The sequence below is a fragment of the Phalaenopsis equestris genome, unplaced genomic scaffold (assembly GCF_001263595.1).
Source record: "Phalaenopsis equestris unplaced genomic scaffold, ASM126359v1 Scaffold000002, whole genome shotgun sequence".
Taxonomy (NCBI): domain Eukaryota; kingdom Viridiplantae; phylum Streptophyta; class Magnoliopsida; order Asparagales; family Orchidaceae; genus Phalaenopsis; species Phalaenopsis equestris.
Genome location: NW_018164444.1, coordinates 73,314,437 through 73,338,910, shown reverse-complemented (window position 1 = coordinate 73,338,910; position 24,474 = coordinate 73,314,437). Strand labels below are relative to the sequence as shown.

At 35.5% G+C, this 24,474-nt stretch overlaps 1 protein-coding gene across 1 annotated transcript in view; it reads left to right on the top strand.

Annotated features, from left to right (window-relative positions):
• The window catches only part of LOC110039311 (callose synthase 10-like), a 207,574-nt gene that overhangs the window by 4,325 nt on the left and 178,775 nt on the right, over positions 1-24,474 (top strand). Inside the window, 3 exon segments of the mRNA XM_020744331.1 lie at positions 126-280; positions 15,887-16,010; positions 16,301-16,411. Coding sequence (XP_020599990.1) covers positions 126-280; positions 15,887-16,010; positions 16,301-16,411 — 390 coding nt within the window.

The window sequence follows — 24,474 nt, the reverse complement described above, 5'->3', positions numbered from 1 at the left end:
TGTGGGGGAGAGAGACACATGTTATAGACCATATCTATATATATATATATATATATATATATATATGTTATTTTGGAATATATATTTTTTTATTATTACTTCAAAGATTTATATCCATATTGCAGCAAAAGCTTGCAAAGAAAGATGGCTATGCATTTAATCGTCAACATGACATTGATTACTTGTGGAAATTTTACCTAAATTATAAAGGGAGATATCACATTGAAGATATCCATGAGGAGCAGCAAAAGCTGAGGGAATCCAGAGTCTTTAGTGGAGAGTATGCGCCTTTTTGTTCTGTTGGTTATCTTTATTTGAAACCACAACATTGATTATTGGTAAATTAACTTTGATTGTTTTTTCAACAAGAGGGAATACAATCTGACACGACATAGATATACATTTTACTGTTAAGGGCATAACTCATGGCTAACTAAACGGCATGTTGGCTTTCAAATTGTTTTACAAGGGTATTTACCTCTAATTAAAGCTTTTCAAGACAGCATGTGGATAAATAAAATTGTTGCAGACTGCGACTTGTTCAGTCAAAACTAACATTGAATGTGTGAATGTAAAAATGTTTCTGGCTTGTTAACAGTTTGTAATAGTAATACTGTCCGCCTATGATCTCTTGAGCTTCAACTTCTTGGTAATTAGAAAAAATCATGTCACAAGTATATTTTTTTGTCATGTAATCTGCAATTTGTTTTCTTTGATGCCTCTGCCTACATTTTTGTTATGATTGTAGCGTAGGCTCCCCTGGCAGTTCACACAAAATTTTTACTTCTTGTATGGCTGAATGTGCTTGTTCAAAAAACCCAAGTTCCCTGAAGTCACTCTCATCTTCTCTTGGTCATAATGTTTCATTTCGATGTATGAGGTAGCGGCCTAGGATTATTTTTCAATTTAGGATTGACAACAATACTTAATTGTTCCGAATGAACTTCATTTTATCTTTTTGGGGTATTCAAATGACTTTACTTATGTTTGATGTTGATAATGTGTAATAAAATGGACTAATATCTCTTGCAGACTAGATCTTCAAGAAGCCCTTGAAAACTTATTACTAAGGAAATTGAGGAAGAACAGATTACATGAACTTTTATAGCAGAGTGAACACCAACACAAAGTCTGCCGCCCATTGACATCTTGTGGCTAGATTAAGAGTTCTGCACTGGGAAATGCTTGATAGATTCCACCTAGTCTGGTTGTCACTCAAGAATTTTCTTGAATTTGCCCTCCAATCACCATTGCTTGGTTTCGGCCACGGGACAATGCCAGGAAAAATTCTGTTATTTTTTTGTACTTTGCCTTCGCAATTTGCAAAACCACTTGTTCCTGCCATAGGTTTCAAGTCTTGGATTAGCTGCCATCTTCTATCACTGATGGTGGATGCCCACTTTGCCAAGCTTGCCGGAATTTCCAGTAACCTGCAGTCCTAGTTAGGAAGTAGTTTTGTATGACAGCTTGTTCAGTTAACTAAGACTATCTTGCCTAAAAAAGAAGACATTAGAGAACTGGATGAGTGGGGTTAACTAAGACCATCTTGCCTAAACAAGAAGACAGTAGAGAAACTGATGAGAGGCATTTTCTTAGTTCTAGGATTTTCCGACTCGCAGAAGAACGATTACCTGATGCCTGCCTAATGGAAGTCTCACTTTGGTTTTCCTGTTTTTTCTTTTCTTTACTCCCATCTCCAGCACCTTCAGCCACCACTAGGTTCCCTGTTTTCCCATCATTGTTAACCCAAGGCTCTCCTCCACCACCACCAGTTTTCACCAGAGCAAAATAAAAAGTTGAAACAAGAGAACACGCATTGCTGCAGGAAATAACCTTCACCAATGAAAAATAGCAACCACCCCTTCTTATTTCTTGTGTTAAGGTCACTGCTCAGAGGTTTTGGACAAGCCACTGCCACTGTTGCTTCCAGAGTTTCGGTGATTGATTGTGGTGGATTTCCAGACTTTGCTTCGATCATCTTTGCCTTCTGTTTTCAAATCTGGGAAAATATTTCCCAAAGGTAGGAAAACTTGTATCAAAGCTCAACAAAAATTGGGAGAACAGTAAGAAGTGGTGGTTTTGAGTAGAATCTAAGCGGCCTCAAAATCACTAATGCAACTACAAGAGAAAATGGCATAAATAATCTCATTAACAACCTCTAGTAATTATGTTATTTTAAACCATATTAATTGTTTTTTATGCAAATAATTTATTTGTTAACCTTCCTCTATCTTTTTTCCCCAACTTCTCTCCTGCCCTAAATTCCTCCCACTGTATGATATTGAACAAGGTATTGATGGAAATCTGATTTTTTTGTTGTTGTAGAAATTTAATCTTGAACACAACATGACTTTTGATGCACTTTGCAAGTAATGTCATTTTTGTATAAAAAGTTGGTCATTAGTGCGCAACTATGAAAAGAGTACAATGATAATCCATATATGAATACAATACAATAATAAGTAATAGCAAAGGAGCTCCCGATCTGGGATTGCAAACTCGCGTGATTCCCCGTTGCGGTATCACAAAATCGGGATTTTCCACAATCATGGGAGGGTTGAACCGGCAATTACCATCTGATTAGTAATTTGCCGAAATCTTTGCCATTACTGGCTTATTTTTTATTTCACTATTTCTAATTAGAGTTATTTTCAATTAGGGACTTATTTATGGTTGATTTGTTTTGTTTTGTGGAACTTTGAACTTTGTTATGTGTAGTTTGGAGATTGGAATCTCTGATTTTTACCATAAGGAGTGCTGCATCTTCTTCTTTTTGGAATTGAGTGTTTGTAGTCTGTTCAAGGACAATTGGTGGAACTTCCTTGTCATCATTAGCTTGCCGTTTTGTCATCGCTTCACTGTTTTTAGCCAGGATAGTCTCCGAATGACTCTATCCCCATCCAAACACTGTCGAATTTGCGCATTATCATTCCCTTGCTATTCCACGACTAGTTCCCCTGCTAAATCCGCTTTCTAAACATCTAGGAACCCTAGAACGGTGTAAAGTAGTTTATGGAAAATTTTCCATTTTAGAAAATTTCAGTTGCCATTATCATTACCATTATCGTGAAAGATTTTGATAATCTTTTAAATTTGAGAAGATTTCAAATTTAAATTTCATTGTAAAAATAAATAATGAAATAATATTTCTTGTATGGAAAGAATGTGTTATTGACATCTTTAATTATATTACAAGCAATCAAAGCAGATTCTGGTCATTAAGAACTTAATTATTTGAATTCGCTCATTCTTAGCTGGGGCGTTGGAATTTTAAGAAAGGAAATACAGTGAACATTTGCTTCAACCTCTATTATGGAAGTTTTGGATGCTTTACAATCAATGATATTTTCAATTAAGCAAGATGACAATCAATTATGCTTTCAAATCTCGAAAATTTTTATATTTTTTGTTCTCTTCATGAAATTATGCAATAAAGTCTGCTTTAATGCTCAGAAATAAGGGGTGAGTTGTATTAGAAATTCTTGTTGGGTTAATTGTAAGCTGTTACTTGTGCGTAATGAGAGGTGAAGCTTGGTTGTTTTCTATTATTGGGTTTTTTATTTTGGCGAGTTTCCTATTGTTATTTGTATTTTCTTTTATGTTATTACTCTTTTTTGAGTAATTATATCAATTGTACTTATATGAGCTGCTAGAGACTGCTGTTAAGTTTACTATTATAGTAATGAGATTGCTGTTAAGTTTACTATTATAGTAATGAGACTGCTGTTAAGTTTACCAATGATAATCTATCATTGGGTTTTTTTTTTTCCCCTATGTATCAGTCACTAACGAAACTGAACAGTTGGCTTTAGTTAAGTTTACTTGAGTTTAGCTAACTGGAACATTGTTTTCTATTTCTTACAAAAACTGCTGGTTCTTAATATTTTAATATCATTTTACTAATTTCTTACAAATTCGTATGGATAACATCTGGTTGATAGTTTACTCTCTTGGTGGCTCATAAAGTGAATTCTATTAACTTCAAGTTTGTCAATAGTATTTTAAATTTTTCTGTAAGAAACACCATAAGTGAAACCTTACTCTTATTATATTTGATTATGTGTCGATGGGAGATGGCCTCTAATAAAGGAATTTTTATTCGGTACGTGTACCGCATGAATGCCTGCATGCAGTATCGAATTAAAAACGGCCACATGAAATTCGATACAACGTGGATTTTTCACCTTAAAAAATCTGTCATATTATGTCCTACTCGGCCCGAATCCTGCCAAAAAAAAAACGTCTTTTTGTCATTTTCGATTCCCGCCAATTGAAAAAAAGTGGTATTTGGTCTCCTTTAGGGTTTAGGTATTCGGGATATTCTCATTTCGTTGCCTCGTATTCGCTGGACCTGGTTCTATGGAAATAGTTTTTGACGAAGAAATATTGCTGGAATCTCAAAATACTTGCGAGAAACGTAACAATGAGCTGAAATCTCAGAATATTTTCGAGAATAATGAGAATGAGCAGAGTTTAGAGAGCAGAGTTTAGATGCGGCAGAAAGACATCGGCAGGTACGTTGAAGACTTGTTTGAATGCAGTTCTAGGTTTTAAGGAATAAATTTATTGTTAGTGAAGTTTGCTCTGTTTTTAGATGACGTGTAATGCTAAGTTTTGGTAAGGGTGGGATGTGGTGTTATTTAGATAATGTCACTGTTATATACTGATTGTTTTTGCAGTTGTTTTCCATTTCTGATTTTTCGTTATAATATTATTGGGGGTTTGGTGTTATTTTGGTAGTATCACAGTGTTATTTTGGTAGTGTGTTATTTTCACAGTGTTATTTTGGTAGTATCATAATGTAACGTTACTGTCGTAGGGATTTGATATTATTTTGGTAGTATCACAATGTTATGTTGGTAGTATCACAATGTAAGGTTACTGTTTGTGGGGATTTGGTGTTATTTTGGTAGCATCACAGTGTTATTAAAGTAATATTGGATCTGCAGACTTGTTTTTTTTATGAGGCTAGTAACATTTCTTAACGACATTTGTTCGACATGTTATATTGACATTGCCATGGTGTTATTTGGGTTATATTATGGTATTATTATCGTGTTATTTATGTATTGTAACATTGTATTAATGATGTTTAAATTTGCAGTCACCCGAGGCAGAGAAATTACTTCATGCAGAGTGGTCCACAACAAGAAGAAAGCCTATGAACAGTATTGTTTATATGCACACCATATTGGATTTACTGTGCGAAAGGAACACAATGGTTTTTGGCCGAATTCAAAGAAGCTTAAGACAAAAGACTTTGTTTGTAGTAATGCTGGTTTCAAGAAAGAGTTGAATGACACTATCACAGCGAGGTTCAAAAGAGCAGACACAAGGACTGGTTGTCCAACCATGATCCAATACTTCGTTGATTTAGAGAGCAACTGATCGGTAAAGAAATTCATAGAAAGTCACAACCATCCGTTGGCGGAGGACGGTGGCAAACATCTACTGCGTTACAACAGAAATATGTGTGACGTCAGTGCTGATATCCTTAGATCAATGACAAAATTAGGGATTAGAACCAGTGATGCATTCAAATTTCTTGCTACTGATGTCAGATGAGTGGAGAATCTTGATTGCACAAAGAGAGATGTGTATAATTTCATACAAAGAGAGAAGATTTCAAATTGAATTAGGGAATGCTAATTCTCTCATACAATTGTTCACCACTAGACAAGCGAATGATCCAATGTTTGCGTGTGATTTCCAAATTGATGAGGCGGAATGTTTGGTGAATTTTTTATAGTGCGATGGGATGTCCAGGATTGATTATAACTATTTTGGGGATGTAATAATATTTGATACACAAGTTATAGACTAAATAAATACAATTTATGTTGTGTTCCGATTATCGGTGTGAATCACCACTGAAAGAATGTTTTATTTGGTATTGGTTTTTTGACAGATGAAACGATTGAATCATTCAAGTGGTTATCAAAGATTTTATCCGTATAATGAATAACAAACATCCAATAACAATATTCACTGACCAGGACCAAGCAATGTCTAAAGCCATTGTAGAGCGTTTTTCGCAAACCAGACATAGATTATGTCAATGACACATTTACAAGAAGTTATCTTCAAAAGTCCATTGTGGCGTGGGTAGCAAGAGAGTCAATTATATTTTTTATAAATGTTTGAGTAGATGTGACTCTGAAGAGGAATTTGAAGAAACTTGGGGTAAAATGATCGAGAAAGGAAACCTATACGAGAATGTTTGGTTGGATGAATTGTATAATATCAGACATAATTGGTCAACCGCCTTCAATAAAAAAATTTTTGGAATGAGGATCCCATCAACACAAAGAAATGAGTCCACGAATAAGATTTGCCATGACGTCTCCAAGGCAACAAACACCTTGACCGAATGTTTTTTGGGTCTTGAAAATGCCATCAAGGATTGAAGAAGAAATGAAAAAGATGAAAAATTTAAATGCCAGCCGTCTGCAATTTCTTCCACCGTTAAAAGCAGTCCCATGTTGAGACAGGTTGCTCCACTTTACACAAGGAAGTTATATTCAATGTTTGAAGCACGGTTTCTACTTGGTTTGTGTGGGCTTGCTGTGGAGTGCTCCCCTACTATGGGTTCAGAATTTCATATCCGAACTCTCGATAATAAGGACAGAGCCAGACTCTGGATTGTTAAATTGGACAGAGGTAATTCTGATATTACCTGTAGTTGTAAAAAATTTGAAATGATGGGCTTATTATGTGCCCATGCTCTAAGGGTTATTCAGCACAAAAATAATACAAAAATCCCTGATAAATATATTACCTCGGTGGACTATTAATGCTAAAAGGGTCATATAGTTATGATTATGCAAATTGTAAGGTGTCAGAAATGTTGCCAAATTCTGCAAGTGGACTCATCAATCTCAATCACATTCATAAATTTGCATACCAGATCGGCACGAGGACACGGGGCCATGAACTAGCCGAGAAGCTAGTGATGGGGGCATTTAATAAACTTAAAATCGATGTCGAAGCCGTTATGAGTGGACGAGACCATCCGGAAAAGTCAAAAATCAAAGAAAAGAAGACACCGAGTAAAGAGAGAAATGTGAATGATCTCATGAAGATGCGGCCAAAAGGAATATCCAATGCAAGGTTAAAAAGGTACTAAGAAAAAAACAAGTGATACAAAAGTAAATGTTACCTATAATATTAAGTTCTGTTTTTGTTTGATGAAAGATTATTCGCTAACATGTAATATTGTATACAAGAAAGGAGAAAGATAATGTTTCAAGTCATGATAGCATTCCGAAATGCGATCTAAATTTATTTTCAATGACAGATCACTTTAGTTAGGTTGTGAAATCGATCATTCTGAAATTTTGTCTATTCGATCTAGACTTTTTTCCTGACATTTCCTCATTAATAGTATCAATGTACATGAATTTTCTCAAACACAACAAAGAGGGACATATACGAACTTACTGATTGACCTACATGATAATATATAGACTATTTATTCAGGAGTTTTTATTGTTGTATTATTGTTGTTTAAGTTGAAACAGACATTTGTTTTACTGTGATTTTATTTAGGAGTTATTATGGCAGCATATTCCAATAAAATCAGCGCTCGTGATACAATTTACATGAATAAAACCTGAACACGACCGTAAAGAAACCAAAACACAATCAGCGCGGTTGCCTTAAGACAGATTTATTTCCGCCGATCCGTCTGATTTCATTGGAATCTTTGGCGGCATATTCCAATAAAACCAGCGCTTGTGAAACGCTTCCTAAGAATAAAACTTGAACACGATCGTAAAAATACGTAAGTACAACCAGCGCGGTTGACATAAGTCAGATTTAGTTCTGCCGATCCACCTGATTTCCTTGGAATCTTTGGCGGCATATTCCAATAAAACTAGCGCACGTGAAACAATTCATAAGAATAAAACCTGAACACGACCGTAAAAATACCTAAGTACAACCAGTGCGGTTGACATAAGACATTTTTATTTCTGCCGATCCGCCTGGTTTCATTAGAATCTTTGGCGACATATTTCAATAAAACCCGACGCTCGTGAAACGCTTCATAAGAATAAAACTTAAACACGACCATAAAAATACATAAGTACAACCAGCGCGGTTGACATAAGACAGATTTATTTCTGCCGGTTCGCCTGGTTTCATTGGAATCTTTGACGACATATTCCAATAAAACCAGCGCTCGTGAAACGCTTCATAAGAATAAAACCTGAACACGACAGTAAAAATACCTAAGTACAACCAGCGCGGTTGACAGATTTATTTCTTCCGATGATTTTATTAGAATTTTTGGCGGCATATTCCAATAAAACCAATGATCGTGAAACACTTCATAAGAATAAAACCTGAAGACGACCGTAAAAATACCTAATTACAACCAACACGGTTGACATAAGACAGATTTATTTCTGCCGATCTGCTTGATTTTATTAGAATTTTTGGCGGCATATTCCAATAAAACCAACGCTCGTGAAACGCTTCATAAGAATAAAACCTGAACACAACCGTAAAAATACCTAAGTACAACCAACGCGGTTGACATAAGACAAGTTTATTTCTGTTGATCCGCCTGGTTTCATTGGAGTATTTGGCGACATATTCTAATAAAACCAGCGCTCGTGAAACGCTTTACATGAATAAAACCTGAACACGACTATAAAGAAACGAAAATACAACCAGCGTAGTAAATCTATTACAACAGTATGAATACTGCAGAGATAAAACCACAATACAACAATAAATCTATACAATCATACCAACAATAGATTAATGTCCCATTTGCTATACAACCAAATACACAACAGTTAATATGAATGTTTGATTGGAAATAAATCTATTACAATAAAGTAAACACATCAGTTCAATCTTTTTTAATGAATGAGATCCAAATGCATATTTCATATGCTAATTCAGCCGAAATCTTGCCATTTCATCCTGCCACCGCAGCTCCTTGCTCGAATCAACTGGGTTGGCCTCAACTAGTTTTTCAGTAAATGCTGTTACTTTGAGTTGGTACGCCCTTAACCATTGTCAGCCCCCATGATCTAGGTTTTCTCGTACCAAAACATAGTCTAACATCCGCTGCAAACATTAATATCTACAAAGGTGGATGACACCTTTTTTATTGCATGACAAAATCAGAATGTTATTGACATATTATGTAGTTTATGACTTACAACGTGCTCGCATGCTGCCTTATGTTTTTTGTTAGGTAATGAATCATATATTCTCCATTTCTTATTCTTTAAGTTAACAATCAACAATATCCAATGCTGGTTTTCAACAATGGGAAATAAGATAATCTCAGCATCTTTCATCGCTTCCTTCGTAATGTGGCGCAAAAATTTTAAGTTGTCACCACCTTCCATTTTCCGATAGGCCTGCATGAATTGACACACTTTTAATATAATCATCGACTGCATAAAAAATTTGTGACGACCATTATTTTATTTGTATACATAGTATAAAGAGGACACATATAGATATCGCCAAAATGATGTTGGAGTTTGAGTCTTTCTCCCATGAAGAATGAGGGCTAATGCATCCATCTGGTCATTCTCAATCCATCCATTGCACAAGACATCTTCCTTCATACCCCGATCAATATAGATTGAACTATCTCTTAGGTGGACAATAAAGTCATTCCTGAAGGGTAAAAATAATATCTATATCACCTCACATTCACCTCATTGTGATGAAACGACCAATTGAATGCTACTCACTTTACAGGGTATTGTGACAAGCACTGATCAATTACTATTTGCATTTTCTCAAATATCAGTGCTTGCCCCGGAAAATCTACGTGCCTCTCAGTCAATGAGGACTACACATAAACAAAGCTATTGAAATATCAAATGAAATAAACTACATATAAGAAATTAATCCAAATTGGGTTAGAAATACCGATGTTTCAGATACTTCCACTACAGATGGTATTGGTGCATGTACTAGAGGTACATATACTACTAACCGCAAAGCTGTTTCAGTTATTGGTGCAGTTATTGGTGAGGTGGCAGCAAGTTCTGGGGTGGCAGCAGTAGCAACAATTGACTGATTTGAGTTGACAATATCAAGTATTTGCTCTACAATCTCTGAAATTTGTACATGTGTTTTTTCTAGAGAGCCAGTAGTATCTTCATCAGTCATTGTTTCATCAACAGACAAAATCTTTTCAGCATCCTTTGATGTTTTCCTTCGTTTATATTCAAAGGGTGTGAAAGGGGAGCTCACAACCTTCTTCCTACTACTGCGTCGACCCTTTACCCTATGCAATAAGTTGGAAATCAACTGGGTGGGGGGCTGGGCAGGTTCCTCAACAGCATATGGTATTCCAACAGGAGAAGAGGGGGGCTGGGAAGATTCCCCATCAACATGAGGGATTATAACAGAAGGGAGGGGCGTGGGCAGAATGCTCATCAACATGTGGGATTCCAGCAGAAATAGGACCGGAGGGGGGCTGGGCAGAATGCTCATTAGCATGTGGGATTCCAGCAGAAACAAGACGGGAGGAGGGCTGGGCAGAATGCTCATCAGCATGTGGGATTCAAGCAGAAACAGGAGGGGAGGGGGGCTGGGCAGATTGCTCTTCAGCATGTGTGATTACAACAGGAGGGGAGGGGGACTGGGTAGATACCTCTTCAACATGTGTGATTACAGCAGGAGGGGAGGGGGGGCTGGGCAGATACCTCTTCAGCATGTGTGATTACAACAGGAGGGGAGGGGGCCTGGAACATTCCTCAACAGCATGTGGGATTCCAATAGGAGGGGAGGGGTGCTGGGCATATTCCTCGTCAGTATGTGGGATTACAACAGCAGGTGAGGGGGACTGGGCATATGCTTCCTCTAGTACTATGCCTATATCAGCACCGTCATTTTCATTTTTTTAATTTTTATTCTGTAGTTTCAACATTTGGTCTTCCAGACCCGAAACTCCAACAGTAATTGTATTAAGAGTTCCTCAGAACTCTTTGAACTATTTCTCCTGTCCTTTGATAAGATCAATTATTGCTTCAAGGTTCTTGCAAGGTTGTTCTTGTTCATTACATTGAAAATTGATTCTAGGGCAGTCTCCTCTTCAACAATTGACCCTATATCAAATGTTACAGGAAGTTCTGCTCTAATTTCAGGATGACGAATTTGACAAATATCAGGTAGTCACTTATCTGGATTGACCAGAAAATTTATTTCCTCATCTTGTAGGTCCAAGAATTTATCATTGAACTGCAAGACATTTCAGGATACAAAAATCTTAATCACTATTCCAAAAATAAGTTTTTTAACAACAGTGTAAATGACTGACCTGCTAACTGGTCAGCCTCTTAAAGGCCACATCTATCTGCGAGGAGTTCAAGCTAACAGTTGTTGGCCATCTCAACATCCTAAGGTCTGGCCTCAGCAGGCCTCAGCATTAGCAGACGTTACCACAGGTGTATGCTAAAAAAATCAGAGCTGCATAAAAAATACAAAGTATTCAGCATAAAAGATAATTAATAAACAGTAACGATGTTTAGGTTCTATAATATACTGACCGTAAACAAATAAAAAAAAACAATTTATGTATCCAATAGACTTGTTCCACAAAAAATTGATGATCACTGCATTGATTTGCTCTATAAGAAAATCACAGAGCACAACCGACCAATTAAATGAGACAAAAGTCTCTATGTTCTCCTCAAAGTTGTTAAGTCCTTCGGGTACACTAAAATTACTCGAGCAAAAAAATGAATTAGATAACAAAAAATTTATAAATAATTTAGCAAAAGGAGTAGAAGACCCCCCTCTTACGAAGTCCAAAAGATTGTTCATCTACTGGGCATCCACGTCACAAAATGGACGTTTACTCCACTTTGACACTGCACCTCTATTTAACATGCCAATTAGCAGGGCAACTTTATCGGACAACAGTCGCAACTCTTTCCCTCCAATTTTGAAAATCATTTTATCTTGCTGCAAACATTTTAAGATCTGAAGTGTCAAGACATTCTCTTGAGCATATGGAGGAATGTCCAAGTACTGTTCAACATTCATTGCTTTGAGCTCATTTCTCGTATCCTCGGATATTGAATGCCTCACCTTATCCAACGCATCTCTAACCATAGATAGTCGGCATCTACAGCTCATTGATCGTGGGTTCATAAACCTATCAAAAATAATACAATGCAACAAATATCAGGTGTTATTCTGGTGTGATTGTATATTATGGTATTATTACGGTATTATTGTGATAATATTTCGATGGTATTATTCACGTAGTGCTACAGTATTATTACTGTAATATTATGGTTATATTTCGATGATATTATTAACGTTGTAGTAAAATATTATTACCACATTATTATGATATTATTAATGTTATATTTTGAAAGTATTATTCTTGTACTATTATTTCACTCTATTACGGTATTATTTGACTTTATGAGATTATTACGGTTTTATTTGACTTTATGACATTATTTATGATTTTATTTGACTTTATGACATTATTAGGGTTTTATTTGACTTTATTATTTAGTATAAGTCATGTTTTGTATACGAAAATTGTATTTTTATTAAAAGAACTGTATTTTATTTAAAAGAACTGCATTTTATCACTGTAATAATCACTATTATCTTGAAAAATCATAGTATTAGAAGAAGAAAAAACAACCAAGAAACCCTAATAATTAGTATTTAAAAGAACTGCATTTTATCACAATATTATTTAGAAATGCATTTAGAAGAAGAAAAGACAACCAAGAAAAAAAAATATTAACTTGCGGAACCCTCTTCAGTAACCTTGTTCTTACGGTCATTGATTTTTTTCTTGGACTGCATTCTTGACGGCTCATCTTTGGTTTCCATTGCCAATGGCTCTTCGGCTTCCACCGTCGTAGGGTTTTCTTCGATTTCCATCTCAAAAGGCCCGGCTTCCATTTTGATCAGCTGAACTCTAGCGGTGAACTGAGGAATGTACTTCGACCGACAAACAAAGACTTGAAACCCTAAACAGATGACGAATGACAAAAGAGGTGGTACGCCTGTTGGTTTTTCTCCAGAGTTCTTTTTCGATAGACGTTTCGTATTCTGTTCGTTCAATTAATTCGGGAGGTATCGGGCGGGAGTACAGCCGAGTCTCACGTGATAAAAAAAAATTTAAAATTTCAAGGAACGCTCGAATGTTAGCATAATAGAACCATACTAATACTCCACTAAATAAAAATATAATAAAACAACAATAAAACCACGATAACACCGCAAGACAAAAAATTACCGCGAAACTAATTATATTAATGCCACCACAATAAAACTCGAATAATACCATAATACAACAATAATAATACATCACATCGATGTTAATAAACAGATAAATTAATAATACGCCAATCACTCCGCAATGAAACAATATACTACATGACGAAAAATAGATCAATAATACTCGAACAATTCACTAATAATACCACAATATTATTTCAAGTCGAATAAACATAACGATACATATAACAATAACCACCGTTTAATACATAGTATGTGGCAAAGAGGAGGCCAGACCGTTGGCATGTAGATTCAACTCCAACTATGTTTATTAAATTTGTGGGCAATGAGATCAGAGTTATTTAATTACTCATTGAGGGCTTGGTCAGGATCAGTGAAGAAGCTGAAAATTACAATATATCTAATATTCATTTTAGTTGAAGATAGAGTTTCTTGGTTGCTCGGAGGCAATGAGATGAAGTTATTTAGTGATTCCGATAAACTTGATTGATAAGCAGTCGAAAAATCATTCACATCTATGATCAAATGTTGATTGAGAGGAAGTTTCAGGATTAATATGATCAAATGTTGATTGAGAGGAAGTTTCAGGCTGTTCGCACATCTAAAATTGATCGAATTATATAATATGATGTCAATGATGATGATGTGATTTGTGTCAAGTAATTCAGGTAATGAGTTTGCTAAATTTTGGAAACAGAATAAAATGTTATTGCAAGTTATGTTGTTCTACAATTCTTAAGTCTTATGTGACAGGTGTTCCAACTGGTTCATTTGACAGAACACCATTCACATCAAAGTTAAGAAGTCCAGAACATCAAGACTTATAATTACATTTTATTCTGTTTCCATAATTTAGCAAACCCATTACGACTTGATACAAATCACATATTCGGCATTGGCATCAGATTATATAACTCGATCAACTTTGGATGTGCGAACCACTTGAAACTTCATTTCAATCAACCTTTGATTATTGATGCGAATGATTTTTCGACTGCTTATCAATCAAGATTATCTGAATCACTAAATAACTCCATCTTATTACCTCCGAGAAATCAGAAAACTCTTCCTCAACTAAAATGAATATTACATATATTACAATTTTCAACTTCTTCATGATGCTAACCAAGCTCAATGAGTCAATAAATAACTCTATCTCATTGCTCACGAATTTGTGACAAATGGTTCAAAAAATAGTACTTGGCTTGTTCGCCCATCTTCCTCCTTTCCTGCATTCAAATCTTCCTGCCCATCTTCCTCCTTTCCTGCATTCAATGATTTAAGTTATAGAAATACAAATAAGAAGGCTTTAGTAAAACAAATGCGTCTAATAAAACAACAAAGACAATAACACCATAATCACACAACAATAAAACCATAAAGCCGCAGCAAAAAAACTCTCTTTAACAGTACAATAACACAACAATAAAACCATAATAATACCACAATAATCCCACAATAACACCAACATCCCTCATTAACAAAAGTAACACGAGAATACTGCCAAGATAATACCGCAGTAACACTATAAACCATTACCCCACAATAACACCATAATCACACAACATTAAAACCATAAAACCGCAACAAAAAAACTCTCTTTAACAATACAATAACAAAACAATAAAATCATAATAATACCACAATAACCTCACAATAACACCAACATCCTTTATTAACAAAATAACATGAGAATACTGCTAAGATAATACCGCGGTAACACTTTAAACTATTACCCCTGCTTAAATGCAAGCATAACATAAACAGGTACAACGACAACAACTTCGAATAAAAATGAAAACCACTAAAGTAAACTCCGATAAACCCATATAAACAAATTGTTAAACACAAGCAATGATATGCCAGAACTATACCTCAGATAAAAACTAAAGTAATACTATTAAATCAATAAATTAAACCTCCGATAAACCCAGACAAATGCCAGAAGTATCCATAAATTCAAAAAATAAAACTCGCACAAGCCCTGGAACCCAAACCTCAACAATGTCTTTAAGATAAAAAAAATATTCTCCACGAAGCTAAAATCACTTGGATCTGGATGTTCTTCTCGTTGTCTTCGTCGAAAATATTCTGAACGAAGGTAAACTCGCACGGATCTGGAAGTGGTTGTCGTTCTCTTCGTCTACAGAGCAATCCATTTCGGCAGCTCCAAACCCTAAAGTGTGAAAGTAAAGTGGGGGAAAACCGGGAAAGGGCCTTATGCATTAAATTTTCCCAAAAAAAGGAGTGTCGGGCCGGGTCGGGCGTCAAAAAATAGAGTTTTTAACATAAATAATAGCAGTGAGGCCGGATTCCACGTGGCAGCTTCTTATTGGCTACCGTTTGCAAGCCTTCATGCGGTACACGTACCGAATAAAAATTTGTAATAAATTGTATAGATTACTATGATTTTTGATGTTCAAAATGTAGTAGCATGTGTTGGGCTTTTGCATGGACTTAGTTTTACCTTCTGAATGCTAAAATATGGCTCTATAGATAAACACTATCACTTTTTTGTTTGCTTTTAAGTCCTGTTACCTGTGCGCTTATTATATTTCTTTTGTTGAAGTGGATTACAGCAATGTTTCTGATTATAGTTTAATTGGATATAATTTAATTTAGTTTTTTGATGCAGAATGGAAGCAAGAGTTCTGGAATTGAGAAGGGTTCATAGCACACTGAGGGCATTGATTGATGTCTTAGAGTTGCTTGTGGGAGCCTCAGCTACTGATGGAACTAGTAGACTTATTATGGAGGAGGTAATTTTTTGTGCTCTTTTTTGGAGCTTTTGTTTGCACTCAGCCTTTTTGTCAAATTGCTTCTGCCCGTTTACTTATATGTTCATGCGCCCTACCTAAATCTAACCGTGTTTTAATGCCTTCCGTTTTTTATATAGGTGTATAGCTGTGCATGCATACCTGTATAAGTTTTGCACGTTTTTGCGTGCATGTGTGCCTATATTTTGGTCATATAATTAACATGAATGCATCTTTATACCGAGTAGTATAATTCAGTACATTTGATTGATTGCTTAAATGTTCTGTTACAGGTTAAAAGGATAAAGAAATCTGATGCCACACTTGGAGGAGACCTTACACCGTACAACATTGTCCCTCTTGATTCTCCCTCTGTGACCAATGCCATTGGTTTTTTCTCAGAAGTATAGCTCATTCTTGTGCTTATTTACTGCATTTTGATTCAAATTCAAGGAAAGATACCGTTATTGTGATAGCTTGTTTTCTATTTACTATTGCAGGGTTTTGTTTATTCTCATCTATATCTGCTGTCTGAATTTAGACGATTAATCTAGCACATGAACTAAAAACAACATTATGCTGTGAAAATATTGCTAATATGTCAGAAATCTTCAATTAGAGAGTGTTTGTAACCCTGATACCCTTCTAGAGCTCCTAGAAGCTATTTAGAAAATGGATTTCACAGGAAAATGGTTGTGGAATAGCAAGGAGGTGAAAATATGTGGTATCAATGGTTTGGCAGGAGTATGAGACAAAATATGCTTTAAGATAGCAGATTTGACGCAGTCGGCGGCTGTTCGGATTGAAATCAATGGTTGATCTACCATATGGAGAGGAAGATCCACCGGCTGTTCTTGAGCAAGATACAAATAAATCACTTGTAAATGGAAGATGATACAACACTCCTGAGAGCATAAAATAAAGAATAAAGTCTCAAAACACAAATACCATTGTTCATCTTTCAAAGCTGCAAGCATACAACATATATAAAAGCTCCTTAATTGAACACAACCTAATTAAAAATAATTAATAGAAAAAAATTAGAAGGAAAGAATCAAACGAAGAAAACTTGCTATAAATAAATAAATAAATAAATAAATAAATGAGAAAGTCTCAACACATTACTTCTGTGATTTTTGGAGTTTGGAGTTGCGAGTTGCGAAATCGAGATATCACAACATTTTCTTGTGATTGGAATTGCGGGATGCAAAATTTTGTGGTTATGCCGGATGCTCCCGTGTCATTCTCCCATGCTAGGAAAGGGTTCAAAGGGCTTGAATCACATTTTGATATTCTTTTTAACAACATCTGTTGAGATTTTCAAAATAGCGTCCCTTCACTTCTATCTAACTATCCATTTGAGATGAAATTGCCGACTTGAACTGAAATTTACTATTCAATTCATTCCAAAAATCACTCTAGCATATTTTCATTTCTTTCTGAAGTGATGACATGTTGAACTTCCCTAAATATTGACAACTTTGGAGGTAGATTGAAATCCATTTAGATGGGACTACATGTGTTTGGTATCAACTCCTTGGACTTATTGTTGTTTAGGATAACCGATGCTAATTCTAGTGGCGCTTCTTTCATAGGCTTAATCTAAAGGACTTGTCGAATCACTTGTATTTATTCCTGATAGGCTGGATGCTGGCCCTCCTCTTTGAGATCTTTATTCTTTTATGTCACCGTCCATTTGTTCAATTGCTCCATACTCAGTGAAAGATACCATTCTTCTGTTTGGCAAATATGATGTTGCCTAAAATCGTGGTACTTGAAGCACTTCCTGTCTGGGACAGATTGGGAGTGTTGGTTGTCTTCACCATTTCCACTATGAACTAGTTTTTTCTCAGAAAGGGGCGGCATGGACCTTCCATTGGGTGTACTTTTATTGTCTGATCCTTGTTGAACTCTTTCTGTAAGATGTGGTGGTGTCCCAATGATGTTATTTTTTTATTTTTAAAGCTAGGGTCTATACATCAAGTAGAGACCAATATGACTGTATTTGCGCCACATTTCTAATAGACAACCTTAGTCTTTTATGATATCTCACTATTGTGTGCTCTGCTGGTCCCACTAATTCACATGTCAACATGAGATGGTCAAATTCAACTGTGTACTCCACAGAAGCATGTCTCTAATGTAGGTGGAGTTTTATGATCATATCCTATTTTAGATGTGGGAAAAAAGTATTTACACTACTTCTCCCTTTTCATCTTAAACTAGTCGGTGATCTTGCTTTTCCCTTTCCACTGTCGAATATGCTTCATGTTCTCCCGTCACAAAGATGCATTTTTTTTAGTTTGATAGATATCAATTTAAGCCTCTTGTCCTGGAGAATGTATTTGCAGTAAAATATTTATTCAATTGTTTGGAGCCACTAAATAAACTCTTTCTGATCCATGCCACCATCAAAATATGGTAAATTCACATTTACTCATTGATTCAAGCTTCTCTATATTCCATGTCAAATCGTCGGGCTATTCTTTCTTCATTGCTGGAAACTTTTCGATAAAAGAGATTTAACTTTTTCCCTCGATCTGATGATCACCGTTTTTTCTATGGGTGGCCTTTCCGGATTGTCTCCTCTCAAAGAGACAAGCCTCTGTTGCAGTTGGAGTATTTTTCATTGCATATCCTTTGTAGTAAGTTCGTTGACATTTTGCTTAGGTTTTCTTCTTGCCGGCATGACGTCTCTTTCTCCAATGTTGACCAAAAATGAAATTATGGATTAGGCTTAGGGTAGGGCTAGGTTGGGTGATGTTGCAGTGTTTTTTTTTTTGTGGAGTTATTAGCTTAGGTTATGTGAAAATTTAGTTTGGGGAAAAGGAAGATAAATTCTTAAAAAATATAGGATTTGTCGTGCATATGATACCATTTTAAGTCTCTTAGAAGATATTTAGGAAACTGTTCTAGCGGGAAAATGGTTGTTGAATAACGAGGAAGTGTAAAATATGGGATATCGATAGTTTTGGATAGGATGCATGAGGTGAAATCTGTTGTTGGACAACAGATTCAATGCAGTTGACGGCTGTGCGAATTGAAATCAGTGATTGAACTGCGAAATGATGAGGTATGGGGGCGTGTATGATCTACCACCTCTTCTTGTGCAAGATACAAAGACAACACTTTCAAAAGGAAGATGATACTACACTCCGAAGAACATAAAACAAAGAATAAAGTCTTCGAACACAAATAACCTTGTTCATTGTCCAAAATACCGAACGTTCAACATATATAAAAGCTTCATAATGAAAAAGAACCTAATTAAAAATAAAGAAATTGAAAAAAAAGGAAAGAAACTAAAGATAAAAACTTGCTAAAAAAATAAATAAGAAATGGAAGCCTCGGCGCGTCAGTTTCACGATTGCGGGAGTCATGAGTCATGGAATCACAATTCACAGAAATTTCATGATCGGAATTACGGGATGCCAAGTCCTGTGGTTATGAGGGACGCTCCAGCGTCAGTGCCTAGCCCCTTTCCGGTTAAATTTGGCGGGAACATTGACTGCAGAAAAGATTTTTTGATATATATGCTGCTGGTGAATATGATAGATGGGGTGGGTGCAATGCTATAATTATGTATGTTACAGCAGAACGTTAATTAGAAGATTAGTCCATTGTTAAATGCTTGTTAGAATTGTCTGATACTTCACAATGATCCTCCTTGAAAATTACATTTTGCTTTACATTATTAACTAGTTTAGTCCATTGTCAATTGCTTGTTAGCATGGTCTGATACTTCTTGATGAACCTCCTTGAGAGTTACATTTTGCATTACCATATCAAAAACTTACAAGAACGTTCAAAACTATGACCTTAGGCATTTACAAAATTTTATCTATCCTCTAAACTAAAATGAAAAAGGGCGTGGTCATTATTTACATGTTTTAAGATAATCTCCCTTGATGGGCAAGTTGACCAAAACAATGTGCTGCTCTATTTCATTCTCTAGTTGTGTGTTTGAAGATAACTTGAACTGTAGAAGAAAAGCAAGGTAGAAATTGGCCTGTATGCTGGCTTACCACACTCTACTTTGCATGGATTCTCTGAAGAAGTTGATCACTCACCCTCAATAATAATGCCTAACGCTCTCAAACATCCAATGGTTAATGATAAGATGGAGAGAATAACCGCTTGAGCCTCAACTTGTCCATTATCTCAATTTAGGAATCGTCTCCCCAAAGCCACAACAAGGTCCAGTCTCGTCTCTGATGATGGCCCCAATGTTTTCTTGGTAGGAAGGTAGAAGAGCTCCGCACACGTTTGAAGCAATGATAGTTGAGGTTCCATGAGGGTGCCCATGCTTCTTGGCATTTCAGGCATACCATCATTGATACATGCCGTGACCATAGAGTTGGGCCAGTGCTAACTTTGTGGAGTTGGCCCTAACCAAACCATAGGTAGCTTCCTTAAGGCTGCTAAACTGTGGAATGTTGAAGCCCCATCCAATAAGGTTATACCTGTAACTGCAATAATCAATAAACAGTTAGAAGAAACATGCAAACCATCCTCCACGCCAAGACACCCCCACGAGCAAGTAGTGGCATCACTGAGTCCTCTACAGTGAAGCCCAGGAATGGCATCCTTTAGAAGTTTCCATAAAAAAAATGTGTTCACTGAGGTGCAGCCTAATCTCTTGAGCCAATTGTGGTTTTCAGGTTGATCCGAGAACCTAGCGTTGTAGGCCAAAAAGCTGATGGAGTGCCCGGAAAGCATGTAAATTAGTTCTGGCTGGTCCTTAGGAAGTGCAGGAGTGATAGGTTTGTCGGTTATGTGCTCTGCTAGCTGCACTCCAAAGCAATCCACAAGCCTCTCTAATTTCCATCTGCTGGAGTTGATGAGGTCAAAAACCTGTTTCCCCTCAACTTCATCAATTTTTAGGAAGGTAGGTCACTTAACTAGAGGTTCACCATTAGGTGACGGTCCTCCAGAGGATGAACTTAACACATCATATATTTCATATTATACTTCATTTATATGTTAAATTGTCAAGTAAGCGATTCATGTAATTTCAAGTTACTCACCATTATTTTGGTTCGGGTTTCCATTCATCATATTTTCTGTGTTATTCCTTTTATGTTTTAAACTCAACAACAGAAGAAGGGTTATGATTAAGATTGAATAATTTATTGTTTTAGTCATCTGCATTTCCTGCTTAGCAGTTAGTCTGTCCAATGTTGATTTTGGTTGTAATTATTTGACGTATAATTTTTTTTAAAATAGATGCAATAGTTTTCTTGTTTTACATTATACTAATCAGGTGGTCTGTATACTTTTAGCAGTGTTGCATGCTATGACTTTGCCTAACTTATTACATGTAATGCTTATTTGATTCCCGTTAATGTTTTTTTTGTTTGTTTGTTTGTTGGTGATCTGTATTTCTGGCATATACGACGAGTTTTTTTTTTAAATGGTTTAATTTGCCAGTTCAGTTTCTCATTTGTGTGAACTCCAAGAATTTGTTCCAAGATTTTACAAGTTGCAAGCAATAAAAAGTACTACAAAATATCTTTTCAGCACTTTCAGAAATTAATGTAGTCCATTTATCAACTTATGACATGGTCCAAATTAAAAAAAAGGGTGAGAGAGCCAGCAAGATGAAGTATCACATTAGTAAGCCAAATTACAATAGATAAATAAAGCATGCACTTCATCCTCAATAATCGTTAATACTAGCGCAACCAACAAGATGAAGTACTAAGCAATAGAATGATAATACTTTAGACCAAATAAATTAAAAGTTAAGTGATCCAGGAGGCCGTCTCGAGCAAGTGTATATAGCAGCAATTGTTATTTTTTCCCGCTTAATGAAACTTTTAGGACAGTAAGCCACAAACAAAAAGAAAAAAAAATCATTCAAGTGACTACATAGTCACATTACAATTTAATATGTCAACTTTATAATAAAATGCAAATTCTAACATTTTGTATGTGGAGTTCCAACGTGTTGACACATCAACACATAATGATTTTGATGTAGACAAACCAACTTGTCTTGCGATTTCGCCAAAATTATGCAAAGCGTTAGGGGATCTCTTTATAAACAATATTGACTCTAATCTTTTCTATTACCTTTCCAATTTCCTTCAAACCATCTTGCACCATTAAATTTAAAATATAAGCAGCTCAACGAACATGAAAGAAATCTTCTATAATGAGAAAACCAAACATTCTAGTAAACAATTCTTTCAAGTTTCTAGCAGCCGCATTATTTGATGTTTCATTATCTAAAGTAATAGTACTGACTTTGTTTTAAACACCCAATTGTAGCGAACTTTTAGAAACTGCTTCAGAAATCCCATATCTACTACTAATTATGTTGGAATGTAATTTCTCATCAGAACTAATGTAATGCACAGTAAGACATATATAACCAATAGTTTGACTTGATGTCCAACAATCACCAGTGAGACTCTTTCAACACATTTCAAGTTTCTTTCCAATTTTTCTTTCTCAACTTCATAAACTTTCATGCACTCTTTCTTGATTGAAAACCTTGAAATTTTTTGATAATTTGAATTCATTGATTTCATTAGAATGTTAAATCATAGATGTTCGACTTTCATGAAGAGATATTCATGTACAATGATCATCTTAGCCACAATGTTTTTAATCCTAGTATGATCATTTGCAGTTGCGACACATAAAGCAGAAATTGACTCAGTTTCATGAATATTTTCAGCTATTGGGTCAAATAGCTTTTGCTTTTTATCTTTATTCCCTATTCTATTGTAATGATTGCTTCTGAAATGACTGCTCATTTGAGAAGTGGTACCAATTTTCTACATCACATATGACTTCACATAGTAATTACATATCCATTTTTGAATTACCTTTCCATTTTTCGTGACTGATACTTTATTAAAATGCTGTCAAACCTTTGATCTATCTCTATCCTTTTTTCTCTTATGTTGAAGCAATTTCCCCCCACGGTGTTATTTTGAGCTGCCGTTCCATCAGCAATAGGCTCACTTGATGAACTATTAGATTTGCTTTGACTTTGTGTTGCCAGTGCCTCTATAAAAATTTTTCAACATTAAATTAATAAATACTGAAGAAGGGGTATTCATTAAAGTAACCTGGTTGCATTTGCTGATTTGTACCGAACAAAAAGAGTAAAAAATAGCAAATTCCATCCAAAGGTTGAGAAGAAATCTTAAACTTACAAATAAGGGATATACAATTAGAGAACAAATGAACCATCATCATATTCTTAAAAGGGTGGTTGAAGGAAACATATAAGCATTTTGATATAATAAAGCAATTCCTTCTGATGATGTAAATCATTGCAGTAGAATGGAGGGTAGAGATTAAAAGCATAAGTACTCCATTAAAGCATAAAGGTATTGTTCTAATAGTTCTCTTGTAAGCCAATTTTCAAATGCCAAATCGACATATAATCAACTATATTCCAGTTTAAATTAATTCCTGTCACAATTTTATTTTTTCCATGGCTGAAATAACCAAGTATAAGTCTTGACAAACAAATCTCATAATACATATGATTAGGACAGATGCAAACAAAAAACAATAACATCTAATCCCAAACCTAGAAGTCTGCAACTATACGCAAATAGCTTAGCCAGAAAAATCCACCCTTGCATCAATAGGAAGAGTCAATGAGATTCCAAACACCGCTACCCTTCAATACCTTCATAGGATTCCAAGCAGTACCCTTCTTTACAACAAATAGAATGCACAAAAATGGCAGAATAAAGTGGAAAATACAACTTCAACAAGCCCTAATTGCACGAATTGCAATTAGCAATTCAATATAATGCCTAAAAGAAAAAATCGATAACACCATCCAAAGCATAAGTCCAAAAGGATAAAGCCAAAAACCACACCAAAGCTGTAACTGGAACTTCCACTATCATAAGAAGTTTCTTAACTTGAGGTTTAAACTAGTTAAGTTTAACTCGCCATCAGCTTGAACTTTAACAATTGATGTACAGTGCACTTCCATAATGAGGTTATTTTATCATAGCATGATATATATTTTGCATGCTAATCACAAAATGCACTTAAATGCCATTCAGTCCAATTTACTTCAGAAAGCTGAGTCATGGAGAATGGGTTAAAAATATACATGTAAAAACATCAATTGTTATGATACCAAATTGATAGTTAGAACAACCTTTTTAAAGTTTTCTTTACTCTATAAATAGTCAATTGTTTTCTGAATATGGTATGCTGTGTCACCAATAAAATTTGCAAAAAACAATACCCACTATGTCGTGGCAGCGAAATGCTAATATCAGCTTTAGCCCAAATGACATTACAGAATAATTCAACAATGCAAAGCACAACAACAAAGAGAGAACAACCAAATTTTTGTCACAAGGAAAGTAGCAGCAAGAGGGGTTGCTATCAGTTTTTCACAAACACAACCTCTTTGATATTTTCACGATTGATTGTAGATTTCCTTGAGGTGAATAACTGGATTGACTATTCACTTGATGAT